At 39.6% G+C, this 26,822-nt stretch overlaps 1 protein-coding gene across 1 annotated transcript; it reads left to right on the top strand.

Moving 5' to 3' along the window:
- Positions 1 to 5,967: 5,967 nt before the first annotated feature.
- MINAR2 (membrane integral NOTCH2 associated receptor 2) lies at positions 5,968 to 15,119 on the top strand. Its single transcript, XM_014258805.2, has 3 exons — positions 5,968 to 6,132; positions 13,866 to 14,111; positions 14,943 to 15,119. Exons 1-3 carry the CDS (start codon positions 5,968 to 5,970, stop codon positions 15,117 to 15,119), a joined length of 588 nt encoding a protein of 195 aa, XP_014114280.2.
- The last annotated feature ends 11,703 nt before the right edge of the window (positions 15,120 to 26,822 follow it).

Below are 26,822 nucleotides of genomic sequence, written 5' to 3' on the forward strand. Positions count from 1 at the left end.
CCTGCCACTTTTATTAACTAATCTGTTAAACATTCTCAGTTCTCTGTTGATAATTTAGAAAATAGCTTTGTAATACTACTTCAGTTTTATCTTTGTCTAATGAAAAAGTCTTTATAAAAATTAAATGTTTTACAGTTTTGTGAAACATTATGAAACAGCTAAGATTTTCCTTATGAGAAAATATTGTACATGAGTCACATGATTTTTACATTTTCAATAAAAAGTAAATCTCATTTTGTTATTTGAATTTTTCTTTTTTTGTGCGTCTGTGCCTGGGAGATTAATCGATCAAGCCCTGCATTGCAGCAGGTACTGCTACCATAAGAGTGCCTTCTGCCTCTCTGTTTAGGCACCACTCTGCAGCTGCAGACAGACATGTCACTCTGTGAGCCTTGACATATATGGAAAGTTGAGAATAACAAATAAAAACATTCTGTGAAGAGGCAGGTATTTATCTCAGGTGAGTCCTGTAACCACCCAGCTTGGCAAGTGGACAGCAGCAGGCCTTCTGCCCTCATTAGTGATGCAAGCCTTTGAGTATGTTCTGAAAACATGTAGGAGAACAAAACCTGAAAGCAAGACAGCTGGAGAAATATGCCAGAAAGGCATATTTTCTACTCAAAGCAAAAAAGGGAATGTGGCTTTTTCTGATTGTTGCTTTTCCTGTTCTGCAAAAAGTCTAGTGTATAGATGTGACGTAGGTATCCACACAGTGTCCACTGATGGATAACCACAGATATCCACAGACAATAAACTGAGTCCCCCAGTCTCAGACTACGATTCTGTCCAGGAAAAATACTTAGATGGAGTCTTAACTCCAATTGAAATCAACGTCTGTGTTTCAAATAGCTGTAGAATCAAAATCTTTGGTTTGGCATCTTACTGGTCTGCATTTGAAAACTGCAACTTTAATGAGGTGCTGGTGTAGGGTTTAAAAAGAAATACCTTCTAGTTTTGAAAAGTAAAAAAAAGGAAAATAATGTTGACATCACGAAATGTTATATTTTGTATAATTAAAAAGTTTCAATGCACAGAAAATTCAGTTGCTCTGGGGCATAACTCCTTAATGTCACAGATGCACATTTGAAAGTCTAATAGAATTATTGTAGTTGGCAAGCAAAAGAAGCAATTATTGTTTTGAATTTTCTTTATACTTAGCACCAGATCTTGGTAATATTCCTGCACTCACTTGAATCACAATTGAAAATCAAGCAAAAGAAAAGATGTCTCCAGACTAGGGGCCAGAGGAAAACTTTTTATCAGCTAGTGGTATCATCCTCACAGTTCTAAATGTTTATGCCCTGCTGATTTCAAATATTTCACTAACAAGAATGTCATCTTAATCACAAAATTTAAAAAGAGTGTTTTAACTCTACTTGTATCTGTCAAAAACATATCAGTGACTGCTGCTGAAATCATCCTCCCATCATCTCTATAAGAAGATCAGAAAAAGTAAGTACTTTTCATTAGGGGACAAGGATGGAAAGTTTTTTTTTTAAATTTTATGAGTGATATGAGGGTGTTATAGTGCTGATAAGACTAGTTCTAGTTCTGATTTAGCATATGTAGTATGAAATTACTAGTTAAATGTGTGTGAATCATTTTGAAATGCTTTTATGTCTGAATAGCAGATATACCTCTGAATTTGAAAGCAAGGTAATTTTACCACTTCAGTATATTCTCTCATCATTCAGAGGAGCAGTACAGACTGAAATAGCCCTTTGGCCAGAAAATCATAGGAATGTTCTGAAAATGTGCCCAGGCTGTGGCTTGAGCTGCAGCATACTGTGGGGAAGGCAGGCGTGTGCCAGCCCTGCAGAGTTTTCCATAGACCTGGGTGCAGCAGGCAGCCCTTTCCAGCTGTGTTCAGGGCAGTCATAGGCTTATGAAGGCATAGACAGTCCAGAGTTTCCTTTCTTTTTTTTTTTTTTTTTTTTTGGTTTTTTTGGTTTGTTTTTTTTGTTGTTTTGGGGTTTTTTTTGGTTCTTTTTTTTTGTTTGGTTTGGTTTGGGGATTTTTTTTTAATTTTTTTTTTTAATTTGTTCTTTCTTCTTCAAGAACAATCCCTCTGCATTAATATGTTTCCTTCCAGCCTGATGAATATGTAATGTTTCAACAAATGAGTGTCAAATCAGGCAAATTCAGCTGGCATGTAAAGGTGAAATTCACTCTTAGCTCCTAAGGGCTAGAGTAGGCCTCTCTGCTAATTACATACCACTTAGACTCTATTTTGCTGGATTAAGTGGGATTTACGTGGTACACAGGGATTGTGCTAGGCTGGGGCACAGCAGGTTTACTTCCTCCTCCCACATATGTGCTGGCTAGCTAGAGTAGTTACCTAAAGTTACAACAGTTACCCCTTCTCATAACTCTCTTAAAGAAATACCTGAATTTTAACTGCATTGTCATTTATTCTGATGGGAAATTGCTGCTTTGTTCTGGAGGAAGTGGGTTACATTTTGGGTTGTTTCAGTTTTTTTCCATTCAGTTTTCATTATCTTCAGTGACAGAAAAGCAGCCATCTGAAAAATACACTAAAAATAGAAAGCTTGCCTGCATCATGACACCAATGGGGGCCCTAAAACCCAACAGATCAATTATAAAAAGAAATGTAGAAGCACTCAGAAAGAATTTACAAATGTCTGTAAAAAAGATGTGCAAATTAATAGAAAGTGAATGTGAAATATATTCAAACCAGGAAGCCAAATGGGGAGATGGTGAGACCATCTGATAGCACAAGTATGAAAGGGACATTCAGAAGTGATAAAGCAAGGAAAGACAAGTTGAGTGCATTACTTGTGTTAGCTTTTCCAGATGATGTGTTGCAGGGTTCCTTATAGCAGAGATGTCAGAGAAGTTGCATCAAGGTGAAGAAAATATACAGGAAAGTAAGACTAAGTAAGTATGTTAGATGCAGCCAGTCTCTACGGTTGCAGTCACCTGAGAATATTGGAAGAACACAACTGGGAAATTGGTATCAGAGCCACTTATGGTGCCCAAGCTGTTGTTGCAAGAGGACTGGCAGACTGCAGTATAGCTCCTGATGTGGAAAAGACAACCCCTTGCACTACAGATTAGGAAGTCTTGCCATAACAGCCAATGAGAGAAAAGACTCCTAAGCAGCTGGATAAGCATGTGCTCTTGGGTGAGAGCGTGGCTTCAGTTGTGAACGGAGCAAAGAGGATCTGCTGGACATAGAAATCTCTGACGAAGTTCAGTATTACAGGATATTCAAGAAGCTACATTCACACAGGACTACAGGAACAATCTTTATGGCTTGAAATGTGATTAAAGGATTGGAAAAAAAATATTCATATTTCAGGATGGAGAGAAGTCTGCAGTATGGTTCCCTAAGGGGTTGAGTTTTTTGGCATTTTCATCTATGGCATGAGGAAGAGTGAAAACTGAGTTCTACATCTATGTAGGTGACATTAAGCTCTTCTGGTTAACTTCTGCCTCAGTTGACAAAAAACACAAAACTGATTGATTAGACAAGACATTAACTGAAAAACTTTGATGTAGGTAAATGTCAAGTATTATAGCTATGCAAATAGCCTGACCCATTCCTATGAGGTACTGAATTTGCAACTGGCAGTCACAGAAGTGAAGTTTCTAACCCTATGAGAATTACTAGCTGCTATGAGAATAGCAGGGGAAAAAGCACCAAAAACTGATGGGTGTTGTCAGAAGAGCAGACATAATTTTTCCTATTTTTGGAATAGGTGTAACCACAACATGAGCATTGTATTCATTTATGGTTGTTGTATTCTTATGAACAGTGTAGTGGTATTACAGTTTAACACATTGAAAATGGAAAAAAAAATAAGCAGAGTGACAGACTAGGTGGTTTACAAGATGAGATTAAAAAGGTTGATAATTAGATTGAGGAAAGAGACTGGGAAAACTATAAAAACTCCTGAAGGTGATGGATAAGCTGCATGGGGAGCTCTTCTTAAAACCCTGCATTACTTCAAAGAGGGCATCCTTGATATGGCTAATATGGAAATTAATTTAAAAGACATAAAAGTAAGCAATTTAGGCAGATGGTCATGAGGTTCTGAAGCTTACTTCTGGAGGAGGTACTATCAGAAGAATTGAAAAGCAGTTAACTTTATAAACAATTTATAAATAGATAATGAAAAGGCTGGGAAAGAGATACTTCAGCACAAAAAATATTTATGTGGCTTCTGAGGGAGTAAAAGAATGAACTGTAGAAAGTATCCAGGTATACACTGTCTCCCTAAACAGCATTTTGTTCTTGCCCTTCTCAAACAAAGTGATAGATCCTGGGACTGGGAGAGGTCTGACTTAGTAAGATGTCTTTTATGTTCTTATGTCTAATGGAGTAGATGTCTTGGTATGTAAACTCATACAGGCACACACAACATCTTATGCTACAGTAGTAATGAAAAGCCGTGTGTTTCAAGAGATGCTGGAAAGTCTATATTTAAGAAGTCATGGTTGCATATACCCATGTATTTTAGAACACAAATTATTGCTCTCTTAGTTATTAATGCACAGGGAAAAAGTGAGAACTATGTGTCATGGTTTTAAGTCTAAAACAGCAGCCTGATGGTAATCCCTAGGGCACACTGGAAAGGTGTATTAGGGTTTCAGGGCTTCATTAGACTGGGGAGACATAGTTGTAAATGTTGCACCAGATTCCCCAAAAGCATGCACATCCACTCAGAAACACAGTCACTACTGTCTCTTTTGTGGCTGTTCACAGATACTTATTTGAGCATCTACTTGAAAGGTGCCATGTTAATAATTTTAAACAAATATGCTCTAAAATAGCCTCTAATAATTACATGCAAGGAACATCATGAGCTTTTAAGTAAATAAGGGGTTTAATTTATATGTATATCCAACTGTTCATTTTTACTTTAGGATTTAAAAAATGTTTTCCTATTTTTATTTAGTTTCTATATTTCAGCTATTTTCTGTGTGGTAAATAGATTGGTTTGATTCTGTGGTCTAAGTACAGAGCTAATTTTTTTCTGATGCCCTAATTCTCAGCATAAATTTGATTCAAGAAAAGCTTTTCCTGGACTTCAAGGAAAGAACTTTCAAAAGCATATCCTCTGTGGCAGTTTCATGAAAATGAAACATATCCTAGAAAAACATATATATTTTAAGAAAAGGTTAAAATAAGAATAAGGAGGCTACTTTTGCTAGTCACACATAGAGTCCATAGTGAAAAGGGGAATTTCATTAGCTGAAAGTCAAAACAACTTAGGACTCTAAAGTAATGATGAAAATATCAAATCTCAAAATGAAATAATAAAAGTGATGGAACTGAGACCATACCATTCAAGTCAGTAACAGTGAATTTTTCCACTCATTTGAATGGGAGCAGAATCAATTCCCTGAAAACTTCTGTTATCAATTACTTGAAACAATCTACTATTTCCCAGGGTCAAGAAGAATTTACTGTGAAAGAAATCCCTGACCCTAGAAAAGTGCATCATAGCTGTTGTGGTAAATGGTACCAACCCACATAGCACAATGGAGCCTCTTGGTACTGCTGCAGAAAAGGAGGACTTGCTTTGACTGGAAGCTGCTTCTAATTTTCTCGGGGGAAAAAAAATGTTACTTTGAAGTATTGTAGGCTTGACATTTTGGCAGATAACTTGAGGAAGTGCTGGTATGCATTTAAGTGTCTTACACATCTACTCACTGGTACTCAGTTAGTTTTAATGAGTGCATATGTATCTATCAAAATAGACCTTGAACCTGAAAACTTAAGCCAGGCACTTACAAAAACTTGTCCTGTCTGCTGTGCCACTTCTAAACAATCTTTTATCATTGGTAGATGATATAAGTGAGCCTGATACCAAACAGGGGTCAGATACAGTTTCAGGAAACTGTCGTATCCTTCTTCACGTCATTAATAATAGAAAGAGCATGCACAGTCAGGAAGCAGGAGCTGGGGCTGTTTTCATTATTACACTACAGCACAGAAACATGGACCTCTCCGTTTTGCCAAACAACAACCATCCCGATAAATTCCTGCAACTGGAAGTTAAAACTTTAGTGAAAAACTCTGCCTTTCTGCCAGCCAAATGGGCAAAATTCCCAGAAGCAGCTTTACCTGGAGTGCAGCGGTGGCACAACAGGATCTATTTACAGGTAAGGTCTAAAAGAGCATTTTCCTGATTTTTCTACCTTGTTTTAAGGATCAGGAGAATAATTACGTGACGGTGACACATCAGATGTAGTCTCAGCTTCCTGCATCTCTTAATCAGCATTGTTATTATTCCTGTATATTTTCCCACTGACATCAGCAAGGATCAGGCTCCATGAGAAGAGTTACTCTCTTCAGGGGAGTCCACTGACTTTATTTCATTGTATTGGGCTTTCTACTGCTCTCTGTAACATCTTCATTGTATTTTCCAGAAAGTCTACTGAAGTCAAATGCCTCTTAATTGTACTAAAGGTGTGCATGGAAGTGTTCTCTGAAGATGTAAGCCCCAGATTAAAATTGAAATTGAAGTAATATCCCTTAAATTTGGTGAAAAGGCACATTAGAGGGACATTTGAGATTCTTGCTACAAGCATATGTATCTACGTAGCTCACCATAACTTCCTTTTTATTTTCCCTTTTTTTCTTTTCTCATTCAATTTGGCCTTCTTGTTATACAGAAATACAACTGTTGAAAGTGTGAAACATGCCGACTGCATTAATCCAGGTTATTAAATAGAGGTAGCAGCAGTTTCTTGGTAAAAATGTAAATATGCACTGCCTAGCAGAGGCCCTGGAACTGGCAGAGGAGAAGTTCATGTCTGGATCAGCAGCAGTACAGCTGCATCAGCTCACACCCCTCTGGGCCCCACTTGCTGCTCCACAGTGCTCCTTCCCTGCTGCCCGGGGAGCCCCTCGCCTTTCCCCACCCCTCGCATGAGCAAAAGCTCCAAGGTCTGGTTCTTGTCAAGGGATGAAGACGTAAGTGGTTGGGGTGAGGGGGGTGATGGAGAAGGGCCTACATTCTCAGGATCCTTAGGGTGGGGGTCTGATTCCCCCGGGGAATGAGGAGTAAGAGCCAAAGCTTGAACCTGGGGGAAGGGAGGAGAATGATGCTGAAAGTCTCCCACAGCTACTTCCCGTTGCACTTCTCCCTTTCAGACGTTTCTCCCCATCAGCTCTCCAAACCCCTTTGCTCCCTACCAGAGTCTATTCCAGCCCTCCTCCATCTGCAAAAGTCCTCCCCCAGTGACACCCGCTTCCATGCTCCCCCCATACTTTCCCCAGCTTCTTCCCGACCCCAGACTGCCTGCTCCGCTGCCTCCAGCCACTCTCTTCGTGTTGTATAATCTTTGCTGGCGACTCCCCAAGCGGAGCTGGGGCGGGGAGCACGGGCTCGCCCCTAGTGTCCCATGCAAGCAGCCCTAACCGAGGGACGGAGCCTGAAGGAACCCAAACTGCAGGGTATGGTGCAATGCTGGCCTCACCCCCTCCCCTTTTTTGTGCAGGAGGGAGGCAGCCACACACAGAGCCTCCTCCGCAGCGGGGATGCTTCTCCCCATTGTTGTCAATCAGGACGCGCTGTCACCGAGCCAGGGCTGCAGAGCTGCGGGAGGATTAAAAATGTGTAGGGAGCCTTGTGCTTTTTGACTTGTGCTCTGCTTTTTGCCACCAGCGAGAAGGTTTTCCTGGAACTCTGTGTCCCAGCCCCGGGATGGCTGTTTCAAAGGAAATGTCTGTACTCACCATGCCTCCAAAAATTGAGTTTGCAAAGTGGTGTATTTTATAAGTGTTAAGCCTAGGACACAATCTATACTTTTAAGTGTAGTCATTAGTGAATTCAAGCTGTCCAGATAAAATTCATTGTCCCATTCTTTCTCCCTTAGGAGCTCGCCTTCTTTTTCCCCTTTTGCTGACAATCAAATAAAGTGAAAAGTACTGATGAGTTCCAGACATTAGAAGAAACACGATGGCACAGTGCAGAACTAATGGTGTAGGAATAACATATTTTACTTTCATATGAGGGAGATAATGGGGTTAAGGGTTAGTTAATTCAGAAATGGAGGAAGGGGGGCAGGAGGGGGAGAGAGAATCCATTCCAGAGCATGTGTGCATGATCTAAAGATTCCTAAAGTCATTAAACCTTGAGAGTAGCCTAAATTCCCTCTTTAGAAGTTAATATTTTTTTAAGAAACTAATGCTACTCAGGGCTCCCTATGCAAAGTGACTTCTCATTGGTATGTTTGTGGTCTCTCCCAGACCCTTATCATGATATCACTTAAATTCAAATGCACTGAAGTGCTTATGCGTTTTCTCCACCTATAAGTTTTAAAATTTGTTTCCATTATAAAAAGCAGCTTCATGTAATGACAAAAAGCTGCTGGTCTTTCTCTTCACTTTACTCTTTGATATCAGGCAAACTAAACAGCTTCTCTGCTTAGCATGTACTTTCATCGTCTACTTTGACTGAAACAAACCATAAAGCAGTCCAGGAATTTTGGCCCTTCCTTGTGAAAAGCAGCATAAAAAGCCCAGACTTTCTCTTGCAAATGGATCACTGCTGACTGCATTCTGCTCATCCTGACAATCTCCAGTCCCACTGGACTCTCTGCCCCACAATATGTTTTAATGCCCAGCATATACCAGATGATTAATCCTCTATATCTGCTTCTCATGCGTGTCTCCCCTGTAGTCAACCTGGTAGTTTTCTGCAATTCTCAGACTTCTCTGTCTTGTTTATTTTCCCTTTTCCCTCCCTATTTTTGGAAGACAGCAGAGAGCATTCAGTCTTAGCAGCATGCTACTTCTTGGCATGGTGTTTTTTCAGCCTTAGATATGAATTAACACCTGTGTCCTGTCTTTCCTTGTTTCTCAGTATATCAGGACAAGAGATTTTTTAAAGACTGTAAGTTAGGTGCCAGAGTCACTTCTTTGTCCCCTGGCTCATATGCGCATGACGTATTTCCACTCTCTCCCTTATTCTTCCCTAGACATCTGCAACTGGCCACAATAAGACCCAGCTGCAAGGTTGGCAGGAGCTTTGGTTTGAGGTTGTACAAAAGTTCTTATATAATGCACTCACAGCCCTGCAGAACTGCATTACCAGTGACAGATAAAACACTTTTTTAACTAAAGAATTCATTATAACAAGTAGTCTCAATGGTGCACAATTAAAATTGTCCGTATGAATATTCACTTTGCTCTAAATATTCCCATCACTTTGGCATCTACTGATCTCTTTCCTGTCCATGTCAGGTGGCTTTTCAGTTTTACAGTACCTGAGGCTGCCTTAATGTCTCTCACAAGTAATCCAGATCCTCTTCATTTCCTTTCTTAAGAGAATTTTCATGCCTAGAATCACAGAGAGATTTGATTTGGAAGGGACCTTACAGGTGGTTCCAGCTCCCCAGCCATAGGCAGAGATGTCTTCCACTTGAAAAGGTGTCTTCAAAGCCCCAGTCAGCCTGGCTTTGAACACTGTCAGGGATGAGGCATCCACAACTTCTCTGGGCAACCTGTTCAAGCATCTCACTATCCTCGCAGGGATGAATGTCGTCCTTATAGCTAATCTAAACCTGCCCTCTTTCAGTTTAAAGCCATTTCCCTTGTCATATTTTTTGCAAAAATCCTCTCTTCAGCTTTCTTGTCAGACATCTGTATGTTCTAGAAGGCTACATGGTCTCCCTGTAGCCTTCTCTTCCCCAGGCTGAACAAACCCAGCTCACCAAAACTGTCTTCATAGCAGAGGTTCTCCAACCCTCTGTTAGTCTTTGCAGCTTCATCTGGACCTGCTCAGGCTTCTCAGGAATTCTTGATGTGAGCTGTCTGCCCTACTGTCTTTCCTATCTCCTTAACCTTTGGTTAATCCTTGCCTTCCCAATTGCTTTTCCATAGCACCTCCTATGAGACATGATTTGTTGAACAAAGCTCTCAAGTGCTAATATTCTTCATAAAAAAAGAGCTTTCTTATTTTCCAAATGTCTAGCAATAACTATACAGTTGATACACCTACCACAGGGATTCACACCCTAGCAGTTTTTTTGTCTGTCAGACCTTTTGTCTGCCTTCAAAATAGTTCCACACATCAGAGAAATGTCCTTACAAGTGCAGGGAGGGTCCTCCACCATCTGTTACAAGGTTTTTGAACAACAGAGGGTTATAGTATTAAACAAACTACTACCAAATAAAATGACCACCCTGTTAGTCACTATCATTAGGATTGAGAAGGCTGTTATGAAATAAATCCTGTTGTATCTAATGGCTGTAGTCTTCTGCAGGACTGCCTTGGTTAAAACTTCTAGACGTAGTTGCCCATCAACAGCATTTCTTACTTTCCCTGAGCATCACTGCCAACATCAGGTGGAAACCAGGGCTGGCCATGGGAGCAGAGAAACTGGTTCTATCTGGGGGGAAAGGAAAGAAAAGCTTGAGTTCCAGGAAATAAATTTCCTTAATTGTTTAACTTAATCTCTTCTCTTCTTTCAGGTAGATGTGCTTGAAACCAAGGTCTAGGTTTAACTGCTGATGTCCTGGGTTTGATGGGTGATACCTCGTATCACAGGCTGAGAAAAGAATGGTTAGGCTCTTGGGTTGTTTCAGTGCTGTCAGGTGCAATAGCAGCAGGAACAGAAGGATGAAGTCAGGATAAAAATGAGATAAAAATGTTTCCTAGTAATAAAGACTAAATTATAATTTTAGTTATATGTATTGTAAGGTATGCATAATTTGCATTATGCAAATAAGCTGGAAGAAAACATGGAGTAGGCACATGTTGACTCAGTAATGGAACTAACATCAACTGTCTATTGATCTTTGGGCTTTTCACAAGAGAGCTTGTACATGACAGCTCTCTAGGTCTGTCAAAGAGGGACATACTTTTCTCAGTGAAAAATGAGCTTTTAACCAGGTGTAACAGTGTTCTTGCTGATGAGCTATATGTATATCAAACACAGTTATGTGTTTTTAGAGTTGAGCATTTTTAATCTTGTTAAATAAGTATTTCACAAATGTATTTCATCTACAGTTTTCAGTGTTCTTTAACTACTGCTTCCTTGAATATTCACTGTTTGCTCCTTCCATTCAGTGAATAATAACATAAATTGCCTTTGATTTGCTCTGTTCCACCCTCATTCACACTGTCTTCTTATATTCAGTGTGTATTGTATGAATTTTGTAATGGATATTGATATCTAAATTTACAGTACTTTTCCTTTGAACATTTGCTGCATGAGTCAGTCTGTGACAAAGATTTGGATGCCCTTTGAATCTTAGAAGAAAATGTTAAAAAGTTGCTTTTGCAAGAATTAATACTAGCAAGAATATTTTTTTTTGTTACCTAATCTTATGTTTCTCTCCTTCTAGAAATGCATATGTTTAATGCAATAGTGTTCCTATTTCTTTTTATGATTTCTTAGGCCTAAAACTTTTGGGGTTTGCATGTGATTCCAGCTTCTGTCCTTCTTTTTCCCTAACTAGTCTGTAGGACATATCTACCACAAAAATTTTATAATCAGGCATCTGCTGTACTCAAGTGTACTCTCTGAAGTTTGTCACTTCAATGTCTGTGCTCTAAAATTTCTGCAAACTATATCCTACCCAAATTCCAGTCCAGTTCTCATGATAAAACCCAGTTTCCCCTCCCAATCTATTTCCTCTCTGCTTCTGCTCCAAGCCACCACACTTTCCTCATACCCATGAAAAGAAAGGTACTTCAGACAGTAGAGAAAAAAGTTTTGTCACAAAGCACTGTTTTTACAAAAAAAAAATTGCATCATGCCATCTATTCCAAGTTTTGGAGAATTTTATCTAAAACAGCTTTAAAAATTACTGTCAAGTCACATTCTTTTCACAACATTTTAGCCTAGGGAGACCAATCATCCCCTGGTGAGACAGTTCGCGTTCTTCAACAAAATGTTCTCCAAGTTCAACTATTTAGCAAGCCTGAGGGAAGAGTCATTAAGGTCAATAACAAATCTTAAATAAGAAATAAAGTAAATAAAATAAAATGCAGTCAGAAAGAAAATGCAGTTAAAAACACCAGCTCAGCTGAAATCTGGCCAGTACAGCCCAGAGGGCTTCAGTGCCAGCTGTAACTGCAATGCAGAGAGTAATATTATCAGGGGACATGTGAAGGCTAAGGAACAACATGTGGAAATTATGAACTAACAGAAGGATGGGAAACCACCCACCTACTAATGGCAATTATTGATGGGAAACATGCTTAGTCACTTATGCAGGATTTAGTGGTAGGAATACCAGCGTGATGCCTCCTCCTAGAGTTTCTTAGACAAAGTCTGTTGTTTTCTCCACCTTTACTTTGTGAAGGAAATCTGTCCATATGCTTCCTTCTACACCTGCCTGCCTCAGAACAATGTATACAAGCCTATACAGGTGCACAGATTCTGCAGTTATGAAGCAGGTGGTAGCACACAACAGCTGACTTCCACTGAAAGAGGATTCACCAGCCCATAAAGTGGACAGAAAATTACTCAAGCAGAAGAAACCAACAGTTTGCTATCATCTTAGGGACGTTCACTGACTGGATTAAGTGTCCAAGAAGTTTCCAAAGCCACTGTGCAGCAGGTCAGATGACCTGAACTCCCACCAGAAAGGTGGAAGGAGAAGCAGGACATTCCCCTAGCCCTTTTGCAGCTAAAGTCTATTCAGCCTGTGGTACCTTAACATCTAGACATCTCAGTAAAAGTGAAAAATTCAGGGAAAGTCATCCTTATATGGAATTAAGTTTCTCAGGACCCAGATTCTTCACTGGCTGTTTATTATGTGCCCTTTACCTTAAGTGCATCTTGCAGCAGGTGCTGCCCACATCTTTTTGATTTCTGAGAGCAGGAGAGGGGTGGGGATTTCCCCCTCCCAGCATACCTAACACAGGACCACTGAATCAGGCCAAGGCTCCCCTTGACTCAACATAAAGATCCTAAATACAAAAGTATGAGGAGGGATGAATTGGCTCCGTGTTGGTTCTAAAATCCAGAAAGATGGGAGAGGTGTTAGTGTAAGACAAAGGCTCTGCAAAAAGCAGGTCTCTCAGGTAGCTGACACACTGTGGTACCACAGATCAGCAATAGGTTAATGGAAATTCTTGGGGACAGAAGGTTGTCACAAATATTGAGTATCTTGGACTAGAGAGTCTGATTGTATTCCTCCATGCAAATACAGATTAAAAAGTATTGTAACTAGGACTTTACAGACCCCTAGAGAGGCTCTTACTGCTGTTTTAAGGAGCAGCTTATGATTTCTCAAAAAATATGATCCCAGCAGGGCTGCTCCTCCCCTCCTCCCCTGACACTCACATGTTCTATTTAACAGCTTTTGTTATTGGGAGACTGCTCAGATATTACCTGTGAATTCTGACAGTGCCCTCAGTTGAATGAGGAGCCTCTTCGACATCCTGGCATGGTTCTAGCATTCAAGAGTGTGAACAGAGCTGTGAGTCACACCTGTGCTATCAGAGATGCATTTCCAGTTGAAGTCGTCATTTGCAACACCTTTGACCCTGTGATCTTTCTGCTGTCCTTACATCTTTGCTTTTGCGTCACACATCCATGCTTTCACCAGAACTGTAATGTTCTACTGCAGTTCTCCATAGCACTGTTTCACTGAAGCAGAGGCTTTCTTCCAGCAGGCATTATAACGTCAGTTCACATTTGCAAAAGAACTTAATGTTCAGATTGTACCCACCTGCTTTCCCCAGAAGGAAGAAATCTACCCAGGGTGAGCAGTCAGGCTCCCTCACTGTGGAAGTTTGCCAGAAGGAGAAAAATGGTTGCATGTGTAGTTTTAAAATTACTCTGTTGCATTACAAGTGATAATTCAGGAAGGGGGCCTATACTGTAGGTAATGCAAATGAAAGCCATGTTCTGATCTAACTTGTGTCTTACAGAGAGAAAAGACAACTGTCACTGAGCTGCCAGGCTTAGACTTGAACAGGGATAGTCAAGAAATAATAGATAAATCCCTGGGGAAACACATTACTCCCATCACCCTGAAATCCACAATCAAGAGCAACCCATTGTATAGTGATAGCCATGTGGATGATGACTGGGAGGAGAAGAAAAAGACCCCTTCCTGGACTGTGCAAGACTATGACAGACAGTCACTGCACTCTAACTTGGCCAGCCACATAAAGGTAATCAGCTGTCGTGCTGTGTTTGAGCAGGTACATTGCTGCGAGCTGTGTGGTGTATGCATAAAGCACCGTGCAGCCCTCTTAGGTCTTCATGTGGGATTACAGAAGTAAATATGGATGTATTTTCTGGTGCAGACATGACATTAACATGAATTTGATCAGGAAAGAAATCTAGATATCTGGTGAGACTCCCAGAATTTTAATTTTAAATAGACTGGTTTCTAGCATTTTCTCTGATTACAGAAATTCTTAAACCACAATACTTTATAACTCAGCTTCCCTGTTTGCATAGGGAAGAACTACAAATGTGGCACCTAAATACTATATAGTCACTTCAATAACTTTTGATAGCAAAATTCTGTTATCAAATAACATATATTTTTCTTAGCCTCATCCACACTATACAGGATCCTGCCCCCTTCTGGGTTGGCACAAATCACTTTTAGGATTACTTTTGTTTTTGTTTTTGTTTTTGTTTTTTTCCCACTGTTTCATTTTTTGAAAAGGGAGTCAGAGCTGTGTTTATACAATGACATCTCATCTTGAGAAGGCAACATGGTTTGTTCTGGGTTTTCAAACACATTTCAATGGCTGGTGTCCTACTTTTGGTTCCTGGATGAAAAGTGTGGTTTTAATTTTCCCCAGTGGAACATTTGCAGCATCTGGAAAGTAGCACAACCTACATTCAAGTGAAAGTGTCTTGCATATGTGTTGTGATGTCTTAAATTCATTAATCAGTATCTGATGATAGCCAAAATACTTCTGGGTATGTTCTAATGACTTTGTGTGTAAAAGAGAGGAACTGATTTCATTTTCTGATTTTTCTTCTAGGAAAATCCTAATGATCTACAGTTCTGGCTGGGGGATATTTATACTCCTGGGTATGATACCTTGTTAAAAAAGGAGAAAGAAAAAAAGCATTCAAAATATTGCCGAATCATTCTGCTCATGGTACTAGCCATTTGCATCCTAATTACTGTAATCACACTTAGTGTTTTACTTACTTAATATAGCCAAATGATGAAGAAAATTTTTTCAATAAATATTTTTACTTAACTGTTCCCTTCTCTGGTTTTATTTGAATTCCATTTTTTTTTTATCACAAACACAATTTATTTGACATTACTTCTTTAAAATGTTCCTTTACAGCACAAGAAATTGACCATGAAAAGAGGGAAATATTCTGAGCACACCTGCATGTCCCACATGTATAATTTAAAAAGAAAACTGTACTGTATCTTTTTTAGTGCCTTCTTTGGACTAGTAATTTAAGTCAGTATGTATGGTATGTTATATATAGTGTGTATAGAGAACCAGCTGACTATTTTTTCTAATAAATATCTACCATCCTCTTTGTCTTTTTTATGATAGCTATTTTTAGAATATAGTAAAGCATTAAAAAGCATCATTCAAGGTGTCACAAAGAATTATAAAACAAAAACTAACACATTCCTTGCATTGACTGAATGCATTGCTGCAATGATGCAGCATGTAGTAAAATCCAGCCTAAATGCATAAATATTTTCTTACTTACTTTTTAAAAGAAGAAAAACAGAAAATAGGTCACTGAATTTCTATAAAAAAAAAATAAATCCCTGAGACCTGTGACAAAGTTCTTTCATCACTAGGTCATCTTCTTTCAACATATGTCATCAACATGACATCCCAAAAGACGGGTTACAATATTTTTTTTTAACAAAATCTGTGGATTACTAGAGTATAGACTGGAATTAATGCAACTTAAAAATATTGAAGTTATATAACCAGGCTGTGAAAAAATGTCTTTGTAAATTAAAGGAACAAAATGAAATATTTAGAGCACACAGAGAGTTAAGTTAATACACCTCAGAATAATTCAGAAGAATCAAAACATGAGGTAAAATGACAAAATAAAAAGTGAATGAACAGGGAGACAAGAACTTCAAGTAATTATTTCCTTTCTGAAAAGTTACTCTGGGTGCTACAAGCCCTTTATACCTCTGTATTTGGTATTTAATGACCTATGAATACTACTGATATAAGGATTTCCCATTTGAAAGAGAATCTCACAGATGCACAGAAGCTGGAAAGTTGAGGTTATACCTGGTCTGCTTCTTGTCCCACAGAAAGGTGCTTTGGATTAGTCAGGAATAGAACTAAGGCAGAAGACTTATACTGTCCCCTCTGAATTCTAGAATGTGCCCTACTTACAGCAGGTACACAGTGCTTTAACTAATATCGAGGTGAATTCATCTTCAGACAAGTGTATCTCATTCCTTCCTTCTCATCTGGTCCATAGTTGATTACTGTGTGTGCTGTAACTTCTTGGACCCTACTCTAGGCTTGTACTGTAACTAGTTTGAAGAATCAACCCAAAAAAAATTCAAGCTAGAAAAGCTTAGAGCTTTAATCTGGTGTGCAAAAGAGTAGCAGCATTTAAATGCACTTGCATAAAATTAGTATCCCTGTTACAAATTGGACGTTGCTGCAAATATACAAGGGAACCCAGTCTCCTGCCTTGCTGCAATTTCAGTGCAGACGGGGCCGGGGCGGGGGGGGGGGGGGGGGGGGAGGGGTTCTTGTCTGAAAGGTCAGGCCCATTCCGTTTGCAAAAGCAAGAGATTGGGAGTATTTTACAAGACTAATAGCTGACATTATGAAGTAACTACTCACATTAAAACAACAATACTTTACTTTTTTCCAGCCCGAATACATTTGCTTTAAGTGCATTGCATATAATGCAGAGACGTACTCTTGTAAATTATTGAGGCCTGCAGGCTGGAAGCCTAAAAGCAAAGAGCTCTGTAATTTCCAGGAAAACAGCCAATAATGCGAGTTTCTCAACTGCGTTACTCCGCGAGGGCTTAGCTGAAAGGATGAAGCCGTTTTCGCCCCAAGTTCACTCCGGGCTGTTTCAGTCCGATTTCACTGCTGTCACCTAGCGGAGAGCCAGTAAAGAGAAAAAACGTGCCAGGCGCGAAGATGCCTGTTCGGACTAAATTTTTTAATTTTTTATTTTTTTTTTTAAAGAATTTATTATTTTTTTTTTAAATAATGTCACGGTTCTGTTGGGCGTGGGGAAGGGCTGTTGGGCGCTGGGCGCTGCCCAGGAGCCGCTGCTCGGGATGCGGGCTCCTTTGGTGACCCCTCGCGGCGGAGCGGCCCCAGCGCGCTCCCGGGAAGATGCGCAGCGGGCGGAGAGCCGGCAGGGAAGAGGAGCCTCTTCCCTGCCCGCCCGTGAAGGATGGGGCTTGCTGCCGCTCCCCTCGGACAGCACTCGCGTGGGTTGAGCCCACTGTCTGTGTAAACCGGACTCTTGGTAGTGGGAAAATAAACAGAACACTTCGAGGAGAGCCAACCAGCTCAGACTGAGAGACAAAGACTTTTCTTCAGGGGGGAGCCTCGGGATCCTTTATACCATGTGCTAACTCTAAAAACAATAAATTAGACACCTCTTCTTTAACCATTTGGTGCAGTATTACTTTACGTATCTTGTGGAAAAGCAATTAAATTTTTCTGATTGATAGACATTACTCTGTGCTGTTTCTTTTGTCATGTCAGATTTTTTGCTTTTGCTGGTTTGGGTAGTTTGGGGTAGTTTTAATTCATTAATGACAGAGATGGAAGAAGACAAGTCATCACACAACATTGATAATAAGCTAGCATCAGTATTGGTTGTTGGAGAACAGAATATTTAGTGTATTCCAAAAGTGCTTAAAAAAACGATAAGAAAAGGAGGCTCAGGGGGACCTTGTTGCTCTCTACAACTACTGAAAAGAGGTTGTAGACATGTGGGTGTCAGCCCCTTTTCCCAGGGACCAAGTGACAGAGCAAGAGGAAATGGCCTCAAGTTGTGCCAGGAAAGGTTTGGAACGGATGTTATCAAAAATTCTTCACTGAAATGGTTGTCATGCACTGGAGCAGGTTGCCCAGGGAAGTGATGGAGTTGCCACCTATGGGAGTGTTCCAGAAAAGTATGAACATGGTTTGTATTGGGCACGGTTTAGTGTCCATTACAGTGGTGCTGGTTTAAGAGTTGGCAGTGATTATCTTAGAGGTGTTTTCCAGCCTTAATCATTATATGATTCCATGAATGAAACAACTCCACTAGGTAAGTTTCCAGAAGGTAATCTTTGGGACCTACATTCATTGGTCTCTTCCTACACTGAGAGCACACTCACACATAAAATTTCATATTTTCACAGAATAATAGAATATGCTGAATTTGCCCATCAGGATCATTTTGTCCCACTCCTGGCTCTGCACAGGACATCCCAAGAATTTTACCATCTGCCTGAGAGCATTGTCCAAAAGCTTTATGAGCTCTGCCAGGCCTGGTGCTGTGACCAGTTCCCTGGGGAGCCTGTTCCAGCACCCAGACACCCTCTGGGTGAAGAACCTTTTGCTGATATCCAAACTAAACCTCCCCTCAATCTGCTTCATTCTGTTTCTTCAAGTCCTGTCACCGGTCACAAAAATGAAGAGATTGGTGCCTGTTCCTCTTTGACTCTGTGAGAATGTTGAAGACCTCAGTGAGGTCTCCCCACAGGCTCCTCCAGGCTGAACAGACCAAGTGACACCTCAGTCACTCCTCATAAGTCTTTCCCTCCAGATCCTTCACCGTCCTTACAGTCCTCCTATAGATTCTCTCTAATAGCTTAATGTCTTTTTTTTATTGTGGCACTCAAAACTGCCCCCAGCACTGGAGGTGAGGCAGCCCCAGCTCAGGGCAGAGGGGACAATCCCCTCCCTTGCTTGACTGGTGATGCTGTGCCTGTTGAACCCCAGAACAGGATCGGCCCTCCTGGGTGCCAGGGCGTTGCTGGCTTGTGTCCAGCTTGGCCTCAACAAGGACCCCCAGGTCCCTATCCTGCAGCCCTGCAGAAAACTTCAATAAGACTTTAAAAAGTTGTTTAAAGATAAGAAAGAAGTCAAGTTTGCATTAGAACATTAACAAATCTTGGCATAATTTTAAAATTTTTATTCCAATAGTAATCAGCTCAAATAGCAATAAAAACTCCTATGTAGTCAGTGAAACTTAACATACCACACCAAGCTGATACATCAGTATCATACCAGCACTTCTAAAAAGATGTACAACAATGGTATAACTGCAGTTGAATACTACCTTTTACTGGGGAAACTGACACTTGCAGTAACATGCAATAACTGCAGGAATTTGCTCTTATAAACTGGACAGCAGCAACCTGTAAGCAAGCAAGAGTTCTGCAGATTATGCCCACTTATAATTGCCCTGGCAATTGCTATATTTCACAAGTGATTTTAGAGAAACTACCTTTTCTCCAGTAAAAAAGGATTAGCTTTTAAAACTATGTAATCGATTGAACTTTTTTACTGGCTTTCAGTACAACTGCTCTCCCAAATTGCTATTCCAAATGTATTGGAGGATTCTGTTGAGGAAATTCTCAGCCTTTCTCTTCCTTTGCTTCATTAGTCTCATCCCAAAAGCATCAATAAATATGCAACTATGTTCTCACTTTATTTGGTTTTGGCCTGTAAAGTTGCTGAAAACAGAGTCCTGATTGGTTCTGGCAGTTCAACAGGCACAATTTGGGAAAATTACAGCTACCACTCCCCTTCAGTAAAGCACAGACCTGGTCCATGAAAAGGATCTCACAGGGCTTGTTGTTTTAGCAGGGTAATGTTTTCATCTTCCAGCCTAATTTTTTTTCTTCCAATGCACCTATTACAGAACTCAAGATCTATAACAAAAAAAGGGGATTGAAAGAGACATTTTTGAGTTTGCTATGAGTAGAATTAGCTGGTCACATCAGGATTTGAAAAAGAAAGAAGCAATGTGAGTTGTAAATTGCAATATACTACAAATATCTCAGGATAAGGCAGAAGTTACTCCTTTAATTTTTAATATTTCGGTGTGTGAATGGTGAATTAATAACCATAATAGCAGAACCTGTGTGGACGCTGTGACTCTCTGCTATCCATCCCTGAAAGATCAGGAAGGTCTGCCACAAACTTCCCTACCCAAGTCCCACTGATTAGTTCAGAGATATTTTGAAGTAGATCAGACTGCTGATTACACGCCAAGGATCTATTCTATGTGATTATGCTCCACTATGAGTAATTCACTATGAAATAAAAATTTATGAGGGATCTAGCCAGCCATCAGACAGCCATCCAGCACAACAAATGCAATGCCTCTGTCAACTGTTTTCTCATGTAGTTTTAGTGGTTAGAAGATGCATCTAGATTTCAAAAATTAGAGTAGCAGTTACCTGCTGTAACAAGTGACAGGTGTAAGATAGTGTATCATCACTTCATTGCATGAGATAAATTTTAAAAGTTTTTAACACCTAGTATTTTAAGTGGACTATACTTTTTGATTTAACAACACTTCTTCCTATACGGCTTCCTTTTAGAAAAGTGCCTTCAGAATTATCTACTTTTTTATTTTTAGTTTTTCTTTTTAGTTTTTTAGTTTATTGCCTTAATTAACTTTACTTCGTAGATGAAGAAGCATACAAATTTTTGTGTTTTGACAGTTCTCCTGGGGCCTTACCTGCATGTCCATAACCTGTTTATTTGTGAACCTGGTTATTTGTATTCTGGGGGAATGCATTGCTGGATGCAGGAAAGACTCTTGTGTTGGCAAGATCCTGCTTATGTTGAAAGGCTTTCTCTGTTCCAACTCTTATTTCCCATGCTATTGGTTTGGACTGAAGATACCGCTACACCCTTCTTCAGGTACCTGGATTCATAGGTAGGAACATGACATGTGCCATGGCTCAATTTATTTCTCAGCAACCTGATGGCACCGCAGACTCAGAGTTATAAGTCAAGTTTAATAGACCTGTGCCCACTTATAGTCCATTGTCTGAAAGGAGGACAACAGAACAATGGTAAAGAAAAGTAAAATTCTTCATGTAATACGTATCTTTAAGTCCATGAATCCCAATCTGTAAAAAATTTAACTTGCTAGATTTGGGATTTGTGGGAGCATTGTCCCCTCCTCTCCTCTCCAAACGAAAACACATTCATGCAGATTTCTGTTGAGATCTGTAGTTCAAGTTTGAGCTGAGGTGGAGTTTGAATGAACGTGTTCTTTAGGTAAGCAGCTTTTGACCAGATCCCTCTATCCCTCTTGATTTCTTCCTTTTGCAGCTTTTTCTAAGTGAGCTTTCCTTGGGAGCAGCCAGTCTGGTCAGTGGTGGTAGTGCATCCTGACAGGCAACCCTCTTCCTAACAGAATTGCTTGGCAGGATTTTCTAATAATGGAAGATAATCTTGGTTAATTGGCTAATTGGTTAATCTTTGGAACTGGAAACTTTTTGCAATGATCCTGATATGGCTAAATGCTGATCATGAGGCACTAAATCTGAGAGACAGAATATCCAGTTACAAATTACATATTGTTAATGATTCTTTTTCCACACCACACCTATTGTAATCATCTGGTTGTGGAAAAAATGCTGGACACTCTCTCCTCTGATATATTACATTCTATCAAGGCAACCCAGCAACAAAAATCCTGCACACAATTATATTTTCAATGCATTATTGTAACCAGTTGGCAGGCAATTTTTAGGCTGAGAGAGAAGAGGTTAATTCATAGCAGCATGACTTGCTATGTCATTTTCTGAAAACACACAGATCCTGAGTTGGTGTGCATTATTTTTTCTATCCATGTATTGAGCTTCACAGACAACCCAGTATAGGAACCAGCCTTCCTGAAGAGGGCTTGATTCTCTCTGGGGTTTCCTCTGTGCTGATTGTGCTCTTTTTGGAAATTCTCCAATAGGCCACTCTCAGCTCAGAAATCAATTTGCTGCAGCTGCTGTAGTAAATTGGAACTCTTGTAACTGTAAGTGGGTTCATCTGTGGGAATTCTTAGTGCCTGTGGTAAGGTTAGTCTTCTTGGAGGAAGCGCTGTGGAGTTAAGGTGGAAGGTAGAAAGTTTTATGGCAGCACGGTTATTGTTCAACACACAGCACAAATCTACTGAGTATTGGGCTTATTTGCTTCAAATTTGGCAGACAGCTGTTTTTAGTACCTGTGGGTGTGTGTGCCTGTTCAGTCTTTGAAACTGCTTTTCTCTAGACACAACTGGATACTGAAAACACATGCATGAAACCATGCATGCTGAAGCAGGGGTTTTTTTGTTCAGCTGTTTGGGTCTCTCTTTTAGATATCTTGGTCCTTTCTCAGAAACAGAAGAGATAAAGACAGTGGAAATAACAGGGGATGGCTTTGTTGTGGGAGGTGTTTGCTTTTGTTCAAAGTCTGATTCCTCTTTTCGACTCCCACATATGCTTTCTTTTATTTTCTGAACTGTAAGAATGATAATGTTTTGAAACCGCTTGGGGTATAAAATAATCTGAATACAGAAGCCATTAGTGAATAATGTTCTGTGTATGACTAGCCCTGCTGGTGAATTGCTAAAGGAGAGACTGTGTGCCTCATAAAAGCAGTTCTTAGGCTAAAATGAGCACAGGGCATTCAATCTTTAAATTTGCATTAGCTCTCTGGCTTTTTAATGAGCAATGCCATAAATTTTGTCTCAGCTCGTTGAGATGTGAGCTGAGCCAAGTGTTACTAAACTAGCACGTAGGTAATTTGCATAGTTGAGGGCCTAAATTTTTATTTTTACTTTCATTTTTTAAAAGTCTGTTTCTTAATGTTAACTGCATCAAGTTTCAGAATCATTTGTGGGGAAAAAAATTCAAGTAAGGAATCTGGAAGCTCTATTTTGTCTGAAATGGTCTATATTGCTCTAAGGGTCTGACAAGTTATTGCACCCCATAAACGCTTCTGAAATGCCTGCAATATTGAGTTATCATAGAGCATAGTTTACAGAGACTGTTTAAAAATTAAAAAAAACCCAAGAAATTGAATGGAAAACCTGCTAATTTGTGAAGATTAAGCTGAGGATAAAGAGAAAGCTATGACATTAAATCAGGCTTTGTCCCTGATTGAAATGTGACATAGAAAGTATACTTAGGACAAGAATAGATCCTGGGCAAGTCATTTAGAATTGAATGAGTCTATTCAGCAGTATCTCTGCCTTTTTACATATGGGTTAAAATATTAAATATGAGAAGTAATTAAGTAGGAAGTATAAGTTTATGCAAAGATCAAATCTAGAGAAAGACGGGTCCTCCAGGTGAATGGAGTAGAGATATTGTTTGCAGCCTGGAAGGCAGTGTGTTAAATTGGCAAGTTGTCAAATCCCGAGGCAGTAGAAAACAAGTGAGTAAAAGGGTTTATAGCAGTAATGTTGTGCGGGAATGAATGTTGCAACACATTGCAAACTGCCGAGGGAGAGAAAAATTCACTAATGGCCTAAATGTATATCTGACCTTGAAGTGAGGAATCAGCTTCTTTGGGGTGTTTTTTGACAAAAATAAAGGAATTTGATGGTAGGATCTTTATAGTGAAATCCACTGAATTTTACCTTAGTGACTGGATTGTGTCTTGTATCACATTGTGTATGTGCCTTGGTCAGATACTTTCCCCAGCGCTGTGTCCATACCCCCATGACAAGCAAGGAGTCAGTGACCTTGTTTTCAGAAGGCAATTCTATCATCAGAAAATCTGATTCCATTCCAAGTAAAATCTCCTTCCATATGGTAAATTATTCCCTGCACCCCTGAGTTTGGATACAACAATTGTGATGATGGCTCAGCCAAATGCTGCCGAAGTGCCTGGTCTTCCTCTCTCTGCATCCTGGCAGCAGGCAGCTATCATTGACCTTTCCATTCGTTTGACACCTGTGACATCTCTTGGATTCTCAGTCATACACCTCGTGCTCCAGGCATGCTTTTCAGTGTATTTTCAATCCTGAATTACACAGAGGTACTGAATTACAGAGTTGCATTTCTCACACAGCTGAGTTGGGTCTGTCAAGGGCACGTAGGGGTGTGGGCAGCCTGCCTGTCAGACAGACAGTTCAGACAAGCAGCTGGACACTGAAGCAGTTCAGCAGGCTGCACTGCCTACCTGGGGAGTGGGGCAGCCCTACAACTGGGGCAAACCAGGCAGGGAACACTGGTCATCTCTGCTGGCTCCCACTGAAGCTTCTTGTGGGGATCAGTTCACTCTGGAGAAATGACCCTTTCTTTTAATGGAGAAGATCCTCCCCACTTTCTCCCCTGCAAATGTTTTAACATGCTATGACTGGTGACTGAATGCTGGCTGGAAATAAAACTTCTTTTTTGCTGTTGTTTTCTTAATCCATTCTAACTTTATTATTCAGCATGGTGATGTGGACCATAAATATGAGATACAGTGACAGCTCACCAAAACCATAATTATAGGTATTTCTGTGAATTATCAGGAGTTGCTCAGTTTCCAAAGTCAGTTTCAAACCTAGTAATTAAGTAAACTGCTGCTGCATGTTTATGAAGTATGAAAAAACAAGCTGTTACTGATGATTTCAGCAGAATCTATGGGAGAAACTTGTTGATCAATGAGTTGATGAGGAAGTCATCCATTACAAAGCTCAGCAAACTAAAAAGCTAAATCCTGTCACTAGTAGCACAGTGGTATACTACACTTGATTGACAAATACTGAAGTCCAGGAGGCTTTTCCTGCCAGATTTATATTGGAAGATGTGCTTCTAGCTCCACCTTTAAAACTTGAGAAATATAAGGGGCATGTCTTAAGGATTCATTCTAACAAATCTGAATAATGTTTTCCTCAAAAAAAAGTTCAATGTCTTAGGATTTTGTAATATCTTCCTTTCATGCATGGCATTCAGAGAGGATGTCAGGATGCCCTGAAAGATGTTCTTTGTAACATCAGCAGTGTTGTTAGACAAATCCTCCTTTTACAGTATAGCCATGAGTTTCTTCTCAGGTTTCTTTTCTGACACAAAGTTAGCTCCTGCTGATCCATCCTGGTTGTATCTGTATATACCAACATCACATTTGGTTATCTGACACAGTTCAAGTTTATGGAACCAATTACATCCACAGCTTGCTTCTTGACAGCTTCTGTTCATGCTGCACATTGACAGTATGCAAGCTTGGCAAGCACATTTAAGCTTCAAAATAAATCAGTATCTTTTTGCAGTTTCCTCTGACATATTTTTAAGTGCACCATATTTACACCACAGGCCATGTAATGTTCTCTGGAGACTGGCATGCCATAATTGAGCTGTCTCAGCCAGTGTCATACCATCTGCAGGAAGCTGTACCTGCACCTACAGCAGTCATGCTCTGCATTAGGGCCAGGGACCTCAAAAAATGGCCATTATGCATTGAAATAAACAGACTTCAAAATGAGTGAGTAAAGACTGATGAAAACAAGTAGACTCTGAAATATGATGCTCTCAGAGGCAAGATACAGATGACCAGGTTCTGTTAAGAAACAGTCCCAGGCTACTTTAAGAAATGGTAAGCTGAGAGCTCCTGGGAAGTTGGTGGCTGTCACCAAATCATCACCCAGTTCCTGGGTGAGCAGATCCTGTTCCTGAGGAAAACAGCAGGAGCTGAGAGCTGCCTAGCACAGAGACACTGCCTAAATTATCACCATGCTACTTCTGATAAAAAAAGCAGTAGCTAGTTTTTATTAAAAAAAAAAAAAAATCCTTACTCTTTGTAAAGAGGTGAATAATTTTGACTCATCCTGCACATCATTTCTTCAGTTTGGTAATGTTAAAACACAAAATGAGTTATCATCTATTCCAGAAAAATAAAGTGAAGAAAGCTCTCCGTAAATGTTGCTCATAATCAAGGATTTTGTTCTATTTTAATTATGCTGACAGAATATGCCCAAACCCTAGGTATTTCCTTTATTATTTTTTTTTCCCAGTAAGTAGAAGCAGATGGCTTTGACTTTTAATCTGTCTTCTAAGGTCTCTTGCTTTGGAGTTTCAAATGAAATGAGAAGAAAGAAAGAAAGAGAGAAAGAGAGAGAGAGCGAGAGAAAGAGAGCATGAGAGAAAAAGAAAGAAAGAAAGAAAGAAAGAAAGAAAGAAAGAAAGAAAGAAAGAAAGAAAGAAAGAAAGAAAGAAAGAAAGAAAGAAAGAAAGAAAGAAAGAAAGAAAAAAGAAAAAAAAAGAAAAAAAAAAGAAAAAAAGAGATAGTTAAGACTACAGAAGTTGGTTTTATAAGGTAAATGACCATAACTGCTATGCAATATAATTGCAGGATTGGGGTGGTTTACAAGCACTTCTTCCAGAGAATCTTAGCACACCAAAGCAGACAAAAACCTCTACAATGAAAGTACATTTTTTATTATGTAACATAATTTTGCTTTCCACTTAGTGTAGCCTCTCCATCTACAGCTAGAATGCTCAGATGACAATTTACATTAAAAAAAGGTGAGGTCTTCAGCAAACATCTATTCCCTCAATGAAAATACAGGCATCAAACCAGGGAACATACGTGTGATTACTGATGTATTGTATAATGCCTTAAAATTTATTAAATTTTGTTTAAAAACTTATGTTTTTCTTCAAAGTTTAATTTGAAGCTTTTTTGGAAGTAGAAATAACTGAAGAACCAAGAAGAAAAATGCTTATCTTTAATTTTGGAGGGTTGAGCTTTGATATTATCTTGCCACTATTTTTATTTAAAAATCACCCCAAAAATCCTCAACAAAATAATTTAACTATGCTATTGTGAATTGAACAATGTTTTGGTATGAAATGCACCCTGGCAAAACACACTGCTAGTACAGTAAGCTACAGATACAAACCCAATATTTTTCTCCAGAGACATCATAACTTTGCACTCCCAAAATAAAAATTT

The sequence above is a fragment of the Pseudopodoces humilis genome, chromosome 4 (genome assembly GCF_049639895.1).
Source record: "Pseudopodoces humilis isolate 2021_Gansu_Grassland_sample_001 chromosome 4, ASM4963989v1, whole genome shotgun sequence".
Classification (NCBI taxonomy): domain Eukaryota; kingdom Metazoa; phylum Chordata; class Aves; order Passeriformes; family Paridae; genus Pseudopodoces; species Pseudopodoces humilis.

Bases quoted from the DNA above. Each gene is read 5' to 3' on its own strand.
- MINAR2 (XM_014258805.2), top strand. From the start codon at position 5,968: ATGGACCTCTCCGTTTTGCCAAACAACAACCATCCCGATAAATTCCTG. The intron at 6,133-13,865 runs GTAAGGTCTAAA...TGTGTCTTACAG, and splicing joins ACAACAGGATCTATTTACAG to AGAGAAAAGACAACTGTCAC. The intron at 14,112-14,942 runs GTAATCAGCTGT...TTTTTCTTCTAG, and splicing joins ACTTGGCCAGCCACATAAAG to GAAAATCCTAATGATCTACA.